This window comes from Euleptes europaea, chromosome 12, assembly GCF_029931775.1.
Source record: "Euleptes europaea isolate rEulEur1 chromosome 12, rEulEur1.hap1, whole genome shotgun sequence".
Lineage (NCBI taxonomy): Eukaryota > Metazoa > Chordata > Lepidosauria > Squamata > Sphaerodactylidae > Euleptes > Euleptes europaea.
In genome coordinates this window covers 10,125,146-10,141,789 of record NC_079323.1, presented here as the reverse complement: position 1 = coordinate 10,141,789, position 16,644 = coordinate 10,125,146, and the positions used below count along the sequence as shown (strand labels likewise).

Sequence of the window (16,644 nt, the reverse complement as noted above, 5' to 3'; positions counted from 1 at the left end):
TTCAGCCTGGAACACGCTGCTAATTACCAAGCAGAAATGGCCCCATTCTTTTCATGGTGCGGATGTGTTGGCTTTTAATGGCTGTTACTGCAAATGGAGTAGCTACTCAGCTCGGCCTTGTTCCAAATGACTGCATCACGGTGTGCACCCGGACCACTATCTGCTGTTATTATTTATGTTTGCTTCCATCGTAAAAAAAAAAAATATTGATTAATTTCTTCTGTATCCTGGTTATGCTAACAGCATTTCTCTATGCTACTCTGTCTTTGCTTTGGGAAGAAAAAAAAACCCTCAACCAATATAATTGATTTTAAGATGAGGTTTTGCCAAGTAATAGCTTTTTCAATGATCTGTTGTAGAGTGGATATGTGTTCACAGCGTGATCTGCTGGAGTGATCCAACCTGGTCTGTTTTCTTTATAAACTATCATCTATGCTCCTTATTTTATTCAGTATAACACCATTTAGCTATTCCCCCCCCCCAAGCTGTAGAAAGAACCATTCTTATTTTCACTGGGTTTCTGTAGTATTTTCCTTTTCATGACACAGCATATCTTCTTTTCCTTGTACTACATTAGGAGATCAGTAGGTCAGCCAAAATTCAATCTCCAGCTCTCAGGCAAGGATGCTTGACCATCTGTTGGTTTGATTGCATTCAAGGAATTAATGGTTGTCAGGTGTTCTTATCCATCCAAATGAATTTGGATGTGTCTGTATGCATGATTATGTACTGCGACTGCCCCCCACCCCTGTCTGCCATTGTTACCTCCATTTAGAAGGCACATGGCCGAAAGGGGGGGAATCTCTTTGAAATCCTTTTGAGATTTTTGAGGTGTGACTTTCTACTTAAATGTCTCAGTGTGCCTTTGGTGTCTGCCCATGAACCTAGCTAATTGTACATTAAGTTTGTGTGATCACTTCATGAATAGAAGCTGCTGACTGTGCAGATGCAAAAAAAGCAGGTAATGTGATGTGTCTAATGCCAGCTATTTCAGGGATGCATTCAACCATGTAGGCGCAAAGATGGATGAATTGCAAGTGATTCTATGCTTGGCGGGTAATTTTTGGGGCAGAGCCTGAGGAGGGCGGGGTTTGGGGAGGGGAGGGATTTCAATGCCACAGAGTCCAATTTTTCAAAGTGGCTATTTTCTCCAGGTGAACATGGAAACCCTACAGGTTTGCCATAAGTTGGCTGTGACCTGACAGCCCTTTCCACCACCACAGTGGCTTCACTGGGCATTTGGGACCTGATCCATGATTAGCCTTAACCTGGTCTGTTCCTTGCTCCTAAATGTTGTGTATCTTATAACTGGCCATAGAGCATAGGCTATGCTTTCTTTTGGAAATCAGATCCCCCCACACACACAGAATTAACTGTACTCCAACTGAGCTGTACAAACTGATAGCCTTCATGAAATGATTTTTTTCCAAACAAATGTTTGACTTTAATGTTGTAGCATGAGCCCATCATTGTAATTTTTTCAGTGAAGCTTCCTTGTGGTCTGATCTAGAGGATTTTAATCCTGTTTTTGGTTTTAAAGTTTATCTTTTCAGTGCCAATTATGAGGCAGTTTTAAAGACAACAGTACGCTTTCTTTCCCCCAGCTCCTAAGCTGCAATCCTGGTTTTGCTTTAATAAAGTGTGGAGGTCAATTTTTGTACACATTGATTTATTTATAGAAGAAAGGGTGGCCAGCCTCCAGGTGGGACATAGAGTTCTCCTGGAATTACAACTTCTCTCCAGACTACAGAGATCAGTTCCCCTGGAGGAAACAGCCGAGCTTACGCTATAGCATTATACTCTGCTGAGATCCCTCCCTACTCCACACCCCACCCTCCTGAAGTTTCACCCTTAAATCTGGGAATTTTCCAGCTTAGAGCTGGCAACCCTAATACAACAGTTTATAAATTTGTTATCCTTTTGTTATGTTATAGTTAATCAGAGCTTCCATATACAGCAACAGTATATCTCTGGATACTAAAGGTTAAGGACAAGGAACAGAGGAAGCCATCATTTTCACGTCCTGCTTGTTAGCTTCCCAAGAAGAAGCTTCTGTGAGAACTGGAGTGATGTAGTGGTTGCCAACAGGATCAAGTCCATTGAAGGGAGGAGGTAGCTGTGAATTTCCTGCATTGTGTAGGGGGTTGGACTAGATGACCCTGGTGGTCCCTTCCAACTCTATGATTCTATGAACTCAATGAGGTTGGGAGAATATAACTCTGTTTAGGATTGCTTTGAGAGCCAGCGTGGTGTAGTGGTTAAGAGCGGTGGATTCTAATCTGGAGAACCGGGTTTGATTCCCTACTCCTCCACATGAGCGGCGGACTCTAATCTGGAGATTCAGGTTGGTTTCCCCACTTCTCCACATGAAGCCAGTTTGGTGACCTTGGGCTAGTCACAGTTCTCCAAAATCTCTCAGTCCCACCTACCTCACAGGGTGTCTGCTGTGGGGAGAGAAAGGGAAGGAGATTGTAAGACAGTTTGATTCTTCTTAAAAGGTAGAGAAAATTGGCGTATAAAAACCAACTCTTCTTTCTTCTTCTTTGTTGGTGATCTTGGGCCAGTTATGCTCTGCAGGGCCTAACTGACTTCACAGGGTTTTTGTGAGGATACAGCAGAGGTTGAGAACTTCATATATACCCTGAGCTCCTCAGAGGAACAGGGGGGTAGAAATGTCAATAAGATTTTAATTTAAATGATTTTTTTTTCCAGTCTGATCCCACAAGAATATAGTCGGTCTATTTTCAGAAGCAACATATTCAACACTGAATCTGGACTGAGAAAGTGAACTGATAGAGTGTTCAATAGTGACTTGATAAATGTGTGTATTATTATTATTTTGTTTAAATTGTGTACGTTTATCATCACAGGTCAGGAAAGATTTGGCAACATGACCCGGGTGTATTACCGAGAAGCGATGGGAGCGTTTATCGTCTTTGACGTGACAAGACCGGCAACTTTTGAAGCAGTAACCAAATGGAAAGAGGATTTAGACACTAAGTTGACTCTCCCCAGCGGCAACCCCGTGCCGACGGTTCTCTTGGCCAACAAATGCGATCAGGGCAAAGAGCTCCTGGTGAACAACGGCATGAAGATGGAGCAGTTTTGCGCGGAGAACGGCTTTGTGGGATGGTTTGAAACTTCGGCGAAGGTGAGGGCCCTTGTGTTAGTTTACTTATTTACTTACAATATTCACGAGCTGCTTTTTCGCCACAACCATTTCCAAAAATTGTTGATAAGCAAACAATATTGCCCTGACACTGAGGGAATCCAGGAAGATGCTTCAGAGGGTACACATGAAGCTGCCTTATACTAAATCAGACCCTTGGTCCATCCAAATCAGTATTGTCTACTCGGACCGGCAGCGGCTCTCCAGGGTCTCAGACGAGGTCTTTCCCATCGCCTACTTGCCTGGTCCCTTTAACTGGAGACGCTGGGGATTGAACCTGGGACCTTCTGCATGCCAAGCAGGTGCTCTACCTCTGAGCCACAGCCCCTCCCAAAAGCACATGAACACATTGAGCTGCCTTATACTGCATCAGACCCTTGGTCCATCCAAGTCAGTACTGTCTGCTCATACCGGCAGCGGCTCTCCAGGGTCTCAGGCTGAGGTCTTTCACATCACCTACTTGCCTGGTCCCTTTAACTGGCGATCTCAGGGATTGAACCTGGGACCTTCTGCATGCCAAGCAGATGCTCTACCACTGAGCCACGGCTGAGTTGGTCTGTGGTAGAATAGCTAGATTCAAGTCCAGTAGCACCTTTGAGACCAACAAGATTTTGGGGGTATAAGCTTTTGAGAGTCAAAGCTCCCTTTGTCGGATACCAAGATGTTATCCTGCTGGTCTGAGGGAACATCTGAGGTAAGACAGATAAGCTGGTTCCTTAATCAGTCCACTTCGGAAACACCTGCTGTGGTTGATAGTGTCCAAGGAGCCAGTTTGAGGCCTAACTGCCATGGCTACTGGTTCTGCCGTGATGGTGGCAGGAAGTGGATGTCCTGGTGGGCAGATATACTTCAGAATCTTTTCCTGACGTTCACAGCACCTAGGAACCCACAGAGGTGCCTGAATCAGCTTGGTGTCCTCTGCTTGGCAGCAGCTCTCAGGCAGAGAAGGGTCTTTCCCAAGATCAGCTTCCTGAGATGCTTGGTAGATAACAGGGGTTGAACCTGGGACCGTCAACATGCCAAACATGTGTTCCAACAGTGAGCAGCAGCCCCTGTGTGAAGCGTCTTTATATACCAAATGAGACTCTTGGCTCTTCTTGCTAACTGTTGAATGTTCTGATCAGAAGAAGCTCTCTGGGGTCGCAGGGAACTTCATGAGAACATAAGAGGTGTCCTACTGGATCGAACCAGTGGTTCATCTAGACCAGCATCCTGTTTCACACAGTGACCTACAAGTCACTCTGGAGAGACACCAAACAGAGCATAGAGGCCTCCCTTCATCTATAACTCTTTTCTGGTGGTATTCTTACCTAGTAGTATTCTTATCACTGAAAGGGCACACCAATGGCTCTCTTCTCTCTGCTCTGTGTGGTGGTGACTGTCGGAAGTACTGTGATGACATGATCAGCAAGTGCCAGGCCCTTGAGACTTCCAAGGCCAGATTCACATTGTGCCTTCCTCTTCATTAACCACAACTTTGTAGGGTGTGTGTGTGAAAAGAGCCAGCTAGTAATTGGCTTAATGACAGATTGTCTCTGAGCAACCGAAGAGTGCCGGTTTCAACTGAAAGAAGGAAAATAATAGTGAACACACAGGACATAACCTCTTGCAGGGGCAAGCAGGAAGAGATCAGCATTATAATAACATGATATAAAATGTGAAATCTTACAGTAAATAAATACCATTAATGTACAAAACTGTATAGTAGTCAATATCATATAGCATGCTAAGACTAAAAGCCAATGTGGTTTGGAGTGTCTGACTACATTCTGGGAGATGCAGGTTTGAATCCTCACTGCCATAGACGCTCGCTGGGTGACTTTGGGCCACTCACACAGCCTCAGCCTAATCTACCTCACAGGGTTGTTGTGAGGATAAAATGGAGGAGAGGAGAATGATGCAAGCAGCTTTGAGTCTCCAGTGGGGAGAAGGTGGGGCATAAACCAAGTGAATTAATCAATAAAGCAGCCAATATGGTGTTGAGATTAGATTGCTGGATTATGATTGGAGAGAGATGGGTTAAAGCCCGCAATATGGCCTGAAGTTCAGTGGGTAACTTTGGGCCAGTCGCCCATTGTCTCGGCTCTGGTTAGACCAAACCTAGAGTATTGTGTTCAGTTTTGGGCACCACAATTTAAGAAGGATTAAGACAAGCTGGAACGTGTCCAGAGGAGGGCAACAAAGATGGTGAGGGGTCTGGAGACCAAGTCCTATGAGGAAAGGTTGAAGGAGCTGGGTATGTTTAGTCTGAAGAGGAGAAGACTGAGAGGGGATATGATAACCAGCTTCAAGTACTTGAAGGGCTGTCATATAGAGGAAGGTGCCGAGTTGTTTTCTGTTGCCCCAGAAGGTCAGACCAGAACCAACGGGTTGAAATTAAATCAAAAGAGTTTGCATAGATATTAGGAAGAATTTTCTAACAGTTAGAGCGATTCCTCAGTGGAACAGGCTTCCTCGGGAGGTGGTAAGCTTTCCTTCCCTGGAGGTTTTTAAGCAGAGCCTGGATGGCCATCTGTCAGCAATGCTGATTCTATGACCTTAGGCAGTTCATGAGAGGGAGGGCATCTTGGCCATCTTCTGGGCATGGAGGTGTCACTGGAGGTGTGGGTGGGGAGGTAGTTGTGAATTTCCTGCATTGTGCAGGGGGTTGGACTAGATGACCCTGGTGATCCTTTCCAACTGTATGATTCTATGATTCTATGGTTCACCAATCACAAAAGGCTGTTGTGAAGACATAACAAAGGGTGGAGAGAAACATGTATGCTTCCCAGAATTCCTTGAAGGAAGGGTGGACAGAACAAGTAGGAGACTGTGAAATGCTGAAACCATACTTGTTTCTTATATTGCTTTACGTCTTCTAACTTTCCACTAAACTGATCTTTATCACTCTGTATATCAAAGTGAGTTGACAGCCAGCCATTCATTGTTATAGAGTTAGAGGTGAAATGTAGTAGGCTGGAGTGTTGTTTACATCAGTATTGGCTTTCGGCATCTGGATCAGGCCACTGAGAATTGAAAAAGTATTTACTAATGGAACCAAATTAGCGTGTTGTTCAGTGTGTACATTGAAATGCCTCCAGGCCTAGGTCAGAGTGAGCCTATAAATTAACTGCAATTATTTTTTTAATCCTAATTACAACAAAATCCCAATTACATCCTAAATAATTATAATTTGGCCCGTGACAAATTGAAATCACAGAGTTCAGAAAAATGAAATTCTCCTTCGTTTACGGAGAAGCAGTTTTCCTGCCAGAGTTGGATTCTCCATCCCAACCCAGAACTTGGCATCACTCCAATAAAACTGATCAGCAGCACAGTATACAAAAGGAAAAACTTTCCCCCATTATGAAAACATGCCATTGATAGAATTCATTGCCGCAAGATGCCATACATCTATTACAATTTTTAATTCCGCCTTTCCCCAAGGTTTGGTTTTTTTTGGCAGTCCACGGTATCCGTAACACTGTCCTCCAACAACATATTTCAAAGGAATCTACTTTCTTCCTATCGGCTTTCTTCATTGTCCAGAAATAAATAAATACGCGTGCTGAATCTTAGCTAGTTTGCTGGTGTCTTTCTGCAGTGCTCTTGATGTTTTCTAGGTAAAAGGTGACTTTCTGCTGTTTGTAGTAAAAAGAAAAGATTGATACTCAGTGTGAGAACAGAGGTGTTACAAGTGCTCTGATTTGCGTCTGTGCAATGCTGAAAAAAAGCTGGAGCATGCTGGATTAACTAAGTTTAGCATCTGAGCATCTGACTTCAACCTAGGTCTCGCCTTTCCACGGCTAACGCCCTATCCGCTACACCACCACATTACTCCCCTACACTAACCATCAGAGTGTTCTGAACTAGCAGTTATAATTATAACTAGGGTTACCAACCTTCAGGTACGACCTGGAGATCTCCCGCGATTACAGCTGATCTCCAGGTGACACATATCAGTTCCCCTGGAGACAGTAATCTCTTTGGAAGGTGGACTCTATGGAATTGTCCCATGCTGAAGCCCCCTCCTCTCCCCAAGCCCCACCCTCTCCAGGCTCCACGCCCAAAATCTCCAGATATTTCCCCACCCAGATCTGGCAATCCTAATTATAACATCTCCTAGCAATGTGACAACAACTTCACTTCCTTTTCCGCTTCCCCTGGTGATGTACAGAGGCTGCCTAATCCAAGCTCTCCCGGCTCAACGTGAAAGAAAACCCCATTAGATAAGAATGTGTGTGGATTTAAAAAACACACACAAAAAAACCATCCTGTTGGACAATGCAGCAAGTGTGCCATTGCATCACTTTTGGGGGAAACTTGGATGTGAAAGAGGGTAGCTGTAGGAATCGCTGGGAACTCTATGGTAAGAGTTTCTGGCAATTCCTAGAGGTACCCTCTGCCACTTCCAGTTTTTCCCAAGAAATGACATAATTGTGCATGCCACACCACCATTTAAAAAAATAAATTTGTCTCCCAATACTGCCTGAAGCAGCAGCAAGGAATAGATCCCCACCTTGACTGGGGGAGTGGCAAACCTACAGTGGTCTGACTCAGAAGAAGGGAGCTTCTTGGGTTCAGTGTTAACTCCATGGGCGTTTCCCCTTGTTTTCTACTACCCTAAAGCAACCCTGATTTTTCTAGAATAACCCCAGATGATTGGGATCCCTCGATGTCCCCCAGCAGCCCAAGAACTCCCTGACTATAAATCTCAAAGTTGCCCCATATCCCAGGACGAAAAGAACCATAAATCCAAAGAGAGCTACTTGGCCCCAAATAAAACATTTCATTTGGAAAGCGTGAGAGGCCCATAAAAACTAATAAAGGCCTATTATGTCAGCGAAGGAAGCAAAGCCCCCCGGGTCGAAGTGGATTTATTTCTCATATTAAGCCTGAGAGATCTCAGCGTTAATGCGGTGCCTTTGCATTAAGGCGAGATATGAAAGATACAGGACGGGTACCGGTAAAGAATACTAAATCGTGTCTTGGGGTTTCTTGGAGACACATTCAATAAAGTGTTTGTATGATCTTCGGTGGGAGGCAACGATCCTCAGCAATACTGTGCCTGGAAGCCGTGGCAAGGAAGAAAAGTATGGAGCATCCCAACCAATCAGCCCCCAGCGCCGTGTAGCCAGGTGCTCTGCTAAAGGACTTTCTGGGCTGTTTTCTAGGGTTGCCAACCTCCAGGTACTGAAGGAAAAATCAGACACCTCTGTACAATTACCAAAAGATGAGAAATTCAGTACAGGAATCCAGCCATAAATGATGCCAAATATATTCTGGCTAAACCTTTACAGTATGTGGTAATGTAACCACCAACACCATATATTGCCAACAAACAAGTGGCATTCCTGTACTCCAGGTACAGGAACTCTGTGATTTCAATTTGTCACGGGCCAAATTATAATTATTAATTAATTATAATTAGGATGTAATTATTAATTAATTATTTAGGATGTAATTGGGATTTTGTTGTAATTAGGATTTAAAAAATAATTGCAGTTAATTTATAGGCTCACTCTGACCTAGCCTGGAGGCATTTCAACTGGATTCCTGTACTGAACCTCCAGGTACTAGCTGGAGATCTCCTGCTATTGCAACTGATCTCCAGCCGATAGAGATCAGCTCACCTGGAGGAACTGGCCGCTTTGGCAATTGGGCTCTATGGCTCTGAGGTCCCTCCCCAAGCCCTGCCCTCCTCAGGCTCTGCCCCAAAAACCTCCCGCCAGTGGTGAAGAGGGACCTGGGAACCCTACCTGTGCCACTGGCAACACAGTGATGTCACTTCTGATGCGCACCAGAATGTTATGTTGCTTTCAATGCGGGGATGCTCTGGTGTTTGGGCAAAAGCTTTATGATAAAAAATCTTGTGCTGATTAAAAAATAAATAAAAAGTCCACCCCTGGTGGGGGGGGGGGAGGAAATGGCTGCCACATGGATGAGAAGATCCAAATTTCCCCCCCACACACACACACACACAGCAACCATCCAGGCTTAACTGCTATCTTCCCCAAAACTTCAGAGGAAAGCAGGTTTGAAAAAGATGGGGGGAAAGCTGAGGAAATTGAATGCACTATGATACTATGGGGAAGCGGGGCGGGGGGGGGAACTAGTCCCTCTTCATCACCGGCAGGAGGTTTTTAGGGTGGAGCATGAGGATGGCGGGAATGCCATAGAGTCCAATTGCCAAAGCAGCCATTTTCTCCAGGGGAACTGATCTCTATCGGCTGGAGATCAGTCGTAATAGCAGGAGATCTCCAGCTAGTACCTGGAGGTTGGCAACCCTGGGGGGGGGACACTTCCCAGCAGCACTGAACTGGGTCAGATAAGCAGTGTAAAGATGACCCTAGTCAAAAATGCCACAAAAAAGCACTGTGTAGATGCTATTCGGTTTGCACCAGTAGCTGGTGAGTCCTTCGGCAGTCCACACAGTTCGGGCATATGAGTCTGTGAAGAAGGCTTGGCACTTGTCTAACGGCCATAAATTTAGACTAGGGCTTCCAAGCCCCCAGTCGGGGCAGGGAATCCCTTGCCCTCCACTCCTGTTCTGAGCAGCAGCAGGAGAAAAAATACCTCATCCCATGATATCATTTCTGGGTTTTTTTTTTAAAAAAAGTGGAAGTGACAACGGGTAGCTCTAGGAATTTCCAGAAACTCTATGGTTTTACCATAGAGTGTCCAGCAATTCCTAGAGCTGACTGTCACTCCCTTTTTATTAACCAGACATGATGTGATGCTGCAGCCGGTGTTGTTACCGCCCCGCCCCCCATATCCTTGCTCACAGCCTTCCTGTCGGTTGCTACTGCCTGGCAACCCTAATCAAGTCCTATGAGGAAAGGTTGAAGGAGCTGGGTGTGTTTAGCCTGAAGAGGAGAAGGCTGAGAGAGGATACGATAACCATGTTCAAGTACTTGAAGGGCTGTCATATAGAGGAGGGTGCCGAGTTGCCCTCTGTTGCCCCAGAAGGTCGGACCAGAACCAACGGGTTGAAATTAAATCAAAAGAGTTTCCGTCTAGACATTAGGAAGAACTTTCTAACAGTTAGGGTGGTTCCTCAGTGGAACAGGCTTCCTCGGGAGGTGGTGAGCTCTCCTTCCCTGGAGGTTTTTAAGCAGAGCCTAGATGGCCATCTGTCAGCAATGCTGATTCTATGACCTTAGGCAGATGATGACAGGGAGGGCACCTTGGCCATCTTATGGACATGGAGTATGGGTCACTGGTGTGTGTGTGGGGGAGGTAGTTGTGAATTTCCTTGTTGTGCAGGGGGTTGGACTAGATGACCCTGGTGGTCCCTTCCACCTCTACGATTCTATGATGTGAAGCGTTGGGATTCTGGCTGGTCTTCCTCCTGCATCTTAGCTAGAGCTGGGAGGGTGGTGTTTAATGCTTTCCTTGTTTGCTTGAATCACATTTTGCAGCTCCCTGGAAATAACTTCTCGTAAACCCGAGGAATTTGCCAGTCTGTTCAGAATGTCGCGTGACAGACTTAAGCTCTGGCTTGGAGTTTGTAAATCGCTAGTGCCTGCTCTCAGGGCAGTGCCAACATTTCGTCTTGTTAAATTCCGCAGTGAGACGTCGGTGCCTCAGCAACGAATGCCTGGCTGCTGCCAGCGCAAGCATTTGTGGGGAGGGTGTGCGACTCATTGGTAGCACGCATGATCTTTGGATATGGATGGTTCTGGGTTCAGTCCTATCAAACAGAGGTGGTTTGATATTGACTTCTTCTGCATGGAGACCCTGGTATTCCTTGGTGGTCTCCCATCCAAGAACTAACCAGGGCCAACCCTGCTTAACTTCTGAGATGTCAGGGATGATACTAAAAAAAGGTAAAGGTCCCCTGTGCAAGCACCGGGTCATTCCTGACCCAAGGAGTGACGTCACTTTTGGGTCTCCTCTGGGAGGAAAGGTGGTATATAAATCAATCAATGTGTAAATATTAAACCTGAAGTTAATATTTTAGGCCATCGAACAGCAATAGACAGATCTGGGTTCAAATCCTTACCCTGCCGCGACGTTGGCTGGGGGACTCCGAGCGGACATCCTCCCTCTTCCTAACCCACCTCATAGGGCTGCTGTGAGGATAAAATGGGAAAGAGTTTTTTCGGAGAAGAAAATCAGTGTACTTGATAAATACATGCAGTGTGTGAATTTTGTGTGTATAGAGAGAGAGAGTTTAGGGCAGGGGTGGGGAACGTCAGGCCCGGGGGCCGTATAAGGCCCACGAAATCATTTGGTCTGGCCCTTCATGGGTCCTGGCAGATCTCTAGCTCAGAAGGATGCTGCCCTGCCTGAATCTCTTGGGCCCAGCTGGGGACAGCAGAGCTCAAAAGCGAGTCGCTCTATATGGCAGACACTCGGAGCCGTCTCCAGTCATGCCTCTTGGCTAAATGTTTGACCAAATATAGCAGGCTACTTTTTAAGTTGATAATTTTGTATGGGCCGCGAATGATGTTCTAAATATCCAAATGGCCCTTGGCAGAAAAAAGGTTCCCCACACCTGGTTTAGGGCAAGACTTGAAAATCCATGCATATGGTGGTGATGGTTTTTTTAAAATATTTGAATCATTAATCCCATTTGCTTGTTTGTTTTAAACCTGCAGGAAAACATAAACATCGATGAAGCTTCCAGGTGTCTGGTGAAACATATCATTGCTAGCGAGAGCGACCCAGTGCAGCCCGTTGAACCGGACGTCATCAAACCCCACTTGAATTCCTCCAAGCTTGCCAGCTGCTCAGCCTGCTTTAGACCCTGAGCGATTTTCAAGCTGTTTGCGGACACAGGAACTGAGCAAATGACTGGTAAAGAAAATTCCCACCCCGGGGCGTCTGCCCAGATTCAGCGCAAACCGAGATCTGAACATTTGCAGCTCTTCCGAATATGCTGTTGGAACAAAAAATATCCAGAGTTAGTCTGGCTGTGCAAGAGTTTTTCTGCGAGTATTTGATGGTAGTTGTCTGGGCTGCTTTGGTGATGGTTCAGCTTTGGTGCTCTCACGAAAGAGGTTGGGGACATCTGAACCCCTGCTGTGTTTTGCAATCAACCTTTCGAGAGAGACTTCAGAATTTGCTTTCCGAAAGTGTTCCTCTGACACATCTCCGTTAAAGGGATGTTCCCGGAAAGCAAGCTGATTGTTCCTGGCAATTTCAGAGGTAGGATATGTGGTGGAGTTATTTGCAATATTTTTCTAGGGATTTTTTTTTTTTTTACAAGAGGGGGTAGAATATATATTTTGCACTGCAGCACACTTACAGGAAATGTAAACTGTGGGCACATCACTGAACAGTTAGACAGTTCTAACCTACCTTAAGGAAAAGCATATGTCCCTATGTTCCTTACATTGCTGAGCCAGTCATTGGTATCGCACACAGTCTGGACTGCCTACCTTCCGGTTGAAGTGGGAAAATTAAAAAATAAAAACACCGTGCACAAAGGAATGTTGAGGTAATTGGGTAGTTGCATGAAGATTCCTTACTGAGAGAACCAGCGTGGTGTAGTGGTTAGGAGCGGTGGTTTGGAGTGGCGGACTCTGATCTGGAGAACCGGGCTTGATTCCCCACTCCTCCACTTGAGCGGCGGACGCTAATCTGGTGAACCGGGTTGGTTTCCCCACTCCGACACAGGAAGCCAGCTGGGCGACTTGGGGCTAGTCACAGCTCTCTCAGCCCCACCTACCTACCTGTCTGTGGCATCACATCACTTCTAGTAAAAAAAAAGAAAGAAAGAAACAAATGGAATGACATAGGGTAACTCTAGGAATTGCTGGAAGCTCTCTGGCAAAACCATAGAGTTTCCTGCAATTCCTAGAGCTACCTATGTCCCTTATGGTTTTTTATTTTATTTTATTTTTTACCAGAGGTGATGTGATGCTACACCACACATAACTTGCCCGCCATATCCCTACCCACAGCCCTCCCGCTGCCTGGCAACCCTAGCCCACCCCCCCCCATGGCAGCCACTTTGTAGTGATGACTGCTGCCTGTTTTCAAAACGCCGCAAGTGCCCTCAGTTTCAACAGAGTTGGAGAGTCCTCCCTGAGAATTGTACACAGCAACTGATTTTCACCAGGGAGTGGAGTGTTTCTTGGTGCAGAGATTTGTAATTCCTCATTTCACCTCTGACACAGGTTCTGAAGAAGGTTTGAATAAGCCGTGCAATGCCTCCGCTTCAGTCTTCTACGTTTTTCAACCAGGGACAGCGCGACTTGCCTACCTCAATAAGGGCATTCACAGGTCTCCTTCCCCCCCCCAAAAAAAAAACTATACTACCACTCTCAAGTGTCAGACCAAAGTGTTCATTCAGATTTAAGGAGAAGGGCTACTGGGACAGATTACAAGTTGCCTCGTGTTGCGGTTATTGGAACGGTACACTCCAGTTCTTCCATGGATTCGAAACAATAAAACATTTTCCCCCCAAATGGTGTTACTCCTTCCTTTGCAAACTTATAAAACAGTGGTACCCAACGTGGTACCCATGGGTGTCATGGCACCTGCTGACACCTTTCCAGCGTGGTGTAGTGGTTAAAAGTGGTGGTTTGGAGCGGTGGACTCTGATCTGGAGAACCGGGTTTGATTCCCCACTCCTCCACATGAGCGGCGGAGGCTAGTCTGGTGAACCGGGTTAGTTTCCCCACTCCTCCACATGAAGCCAGCTGGGTGACTTTGGGCTAGTCACAGATCTCTTAGAGCTCTCTCAGCCCCATCTACCTACAGGGTATCTGTTGTGGGGAGGGAAAGGGAAGGTGACTGTAAGCCGGTTTGTGCCTTCCTTAAGTGGTAGAGAAAGTCGGCATATAAAAACCAACTCTTCTTCTTCTTCTTTCTTGTTCGGCAAAAGTTTTTATAAAGTGGGTGGAGCTTTGCCTGGCAGGGCTTCTGATTGGCTCTGCAGATCTTTAAAAAGTTTTGCTTTGGCAGCAGCTGCCACTACAGCACAAGGATCTTTAATATCAATCTGATGTGAGCTGCCCTGAGCCTGACCAAAGGTCGGGAAAGGGCAACAGATAGGCCTAATAAATAATAATAATAATAATAAATAATCTTCACTGCATGTCTGATATTTTGTGGTTAGCTCCACCTCCCACGGCAGCGATTTTGTGGTCTCGCCCACCACCCTATCTCAGAATTCCAAAGGTGGCCACAAGCTCAAAAAGGTTGGGGACCCCTGTTATAAAATACGGAAATTTAAATTAGCAATGGGCAATTACTCAAAGGCCATTTATGCTTGGTAATTAGCAGCACATTCCAGTCTGAAGTGCCCCGCATATTTTTTTGATTTCTTCACGCTGAACCATCATTCCAGATGTCACTGCGAAGCCGGCGCATGCCTGCTTCGCATTTCTTAAGAGCCCCTTTAACGTGACCTTTTGTATTTGCTCCGCTTCCGCATCGAACCATTCACTGAAGGAAGCATGCAGAATCACACAGCTGGGGCTTAGCTATGCAAACGATTATTGCTAATGGCTAGGCAAACGAAGGAGAGGGCAAGTGGGGGTGGGTGGGATTTATTCTTGCATCAGGACCGTGAATGGTCATTTTAAAGGTCGGATTTAAAAGAGGAGCTTAGAGCGAGCGTCAAAATCGACCCTGCATAAATGGCCAAAGTGTAATTTGATTGCAAATTGTGAGCGAACAAACCTTCAAATGCTCCAAAAAATCCTCACTTGCGATTGATGTTTCTAAATTGTTTTGCAACTTGACGCATGCATGGTCTTGCACTACTTCCTGGGAACTGTGGCTGTAATTGATGAAAAGGGGACTTACTTCTGCAGAGACCTGCTTAGGGTTGTACCCTTTGGTCCATAGGCCGCTCCTGAGTGAAGCCGTGCTGCTTTCCCCTACTACCCTGCACTTCCAACCAGGAAAGGCTTGGGTGAAAAATTCTTTGCAAAACAAGTATTTTACTTCTCTGGTAGGTGTTTCTTGGCCCTTTTTGCTTGCTTGAGTGCCAATCTTGCAAGGAGGGAACCACACAATTTGGTTCTTGAGTCTTTGTCTCAGCTCAGTCAGTTGTTTCATCAAGTGCCCTAAACTGGGTTACCAATACTTTGCTGTGAAATGTTGAAGGATGTGTGACATCATAAGAACATAAGAAAAGCCCTGCTGGATCAGACCAAGGCCCATCAAGTCCAGCAGTCTGTTCACACAGGGGGCAACCAGGTGCCTCTCAGAAGCCCACAAACAAGGCAGCTGCAGCAGCATTATCCTGCCTGTGTTCCACAGCACCCAATATAATAGACATCAGCCCATGCAAGCCCTGCATAGTAGCACACAGGAAGCTGCCTTACATTAAATCAGACCATTGGTCTATTCAAGGCACCTCTGGATTGTGTGTGGCCACGTAACTGCAAAGCAGGGCATCCTTTTCGATTGCTCGATACCTCATAAAAACTGCCGCAAGCAGCAGAGACTCGAAGCCCCTTGGAGAGGTACAAGAAGCTGAAGTGTGCAAGATGGTTGCTTTCTTTGCCGTGATGGATCAGGGAGGCTGTTTTTCCCTCCCCTCCATTTTTAAGAGCGCAGTTTTCATACAGCTTAAGTGCTAACTAATTGGTAGGGGGCTGGGAAAGGAGCAAAATATTCAAAAGGCACCTGGGTAGTTAGTTAGCTGCCTTTGTGCGCCAAGCTCATTTAGAGATCCCTGAATGAATGCTCCGTAATTCAGAATTGAGGCTTTCGCGGCAGGAGCCTAAACTTTCAAAATGAGGATTTGAAGGATGCTGTTCCATTTGCGCAGGAAAATTGTTTCTCTGTTGTTCTCCCTGTAATCTTATGTCATAACATAACCGCTGTGCCGAGCATTTGTACAACATGACCAGGGTTCAAAAGGATCCACTTACGTTACTTTTAGTAATCCTCACCACAGGCCTGCAAGGTCGGCCAGTGTTATTATCCCATATTACAGCTTGCAGGAATGGGGACTGAAGGTAAGCTATCCTGTAAGTAGAGGACATTATGCACATAATCCCCACATCTAATGGGAAAGAGCCTTGACCTGGATGGCCCAGGTGAGCCTGATCTCATCAGATCTCAGAAGCTAAGCAGGGTCAGCCCTGATTAGTAATTGGATGGGAGACCCCCAAGGAAATTCCTGGAGATTTGAGAGTGGGGCTCAGGGAGTATAAGGGGTTCAGCAGCGGTGTAATGTTACTCTAGGGTCATTTATGCATGGGTACTTTCAATCACGTTTGCCCCTGGTCTATCTTGGTTGTTTCTTGGAGTTATGCATGAGTTTTTCGTCCATTAGAGATGACCTCGCTGTCATCCCTCACAAAACCCGGGACTTCCCATCCCTCTGTTAACCCGATTCTTCCCTCTCCCCTGAGCTCAGCCCGGGTGAAATCCCTGTGCATAAGGCAAAGTGTGAGACAAGCAAGCTTAGTTTCGCTCATAGCCAATTACAAAGCAGCATGTCCAGAGGCGGGGATTCAAATACTTCCTGCTTCCTCGGAGCTCTTTCTGAGCAGAAGAAAGGCTTTTTAAAACTGAGGCTTGGG

The 16,644-nt window shown here is 45.9% G+C and overlaps 1 protein-coding gene across 1 annotated transcript in view; it reads left to right on the top strand.

Moving 5' to 3' along the window:
* Positions 1 to 11,935, top strand: part of RAB38 (RAB38, member RAS oncogene family) — a 41,323-nt gene extending 29,388 nt beyond the window's left edge. Inside the window, exons 3-4 of the mRNA XM_056858849.1 lie at positions 2,871 to 3,151; positions 11,752 to 11,935. Coding sequence (XP_056714827.1) covers positions 2,871 to 3,151; positions 11,752 to 11,904 — 434 coding nt within the window. The 3' untranslated portion in view covers positions 11,905 to 11,935. The remainder of the gene's footprint in view (positions 1 to 2,870; positions 3,152 to 11,751) is intronic.
* Positions 11,936 to 16,644: the final 4,709 nt, after the last annotated feature.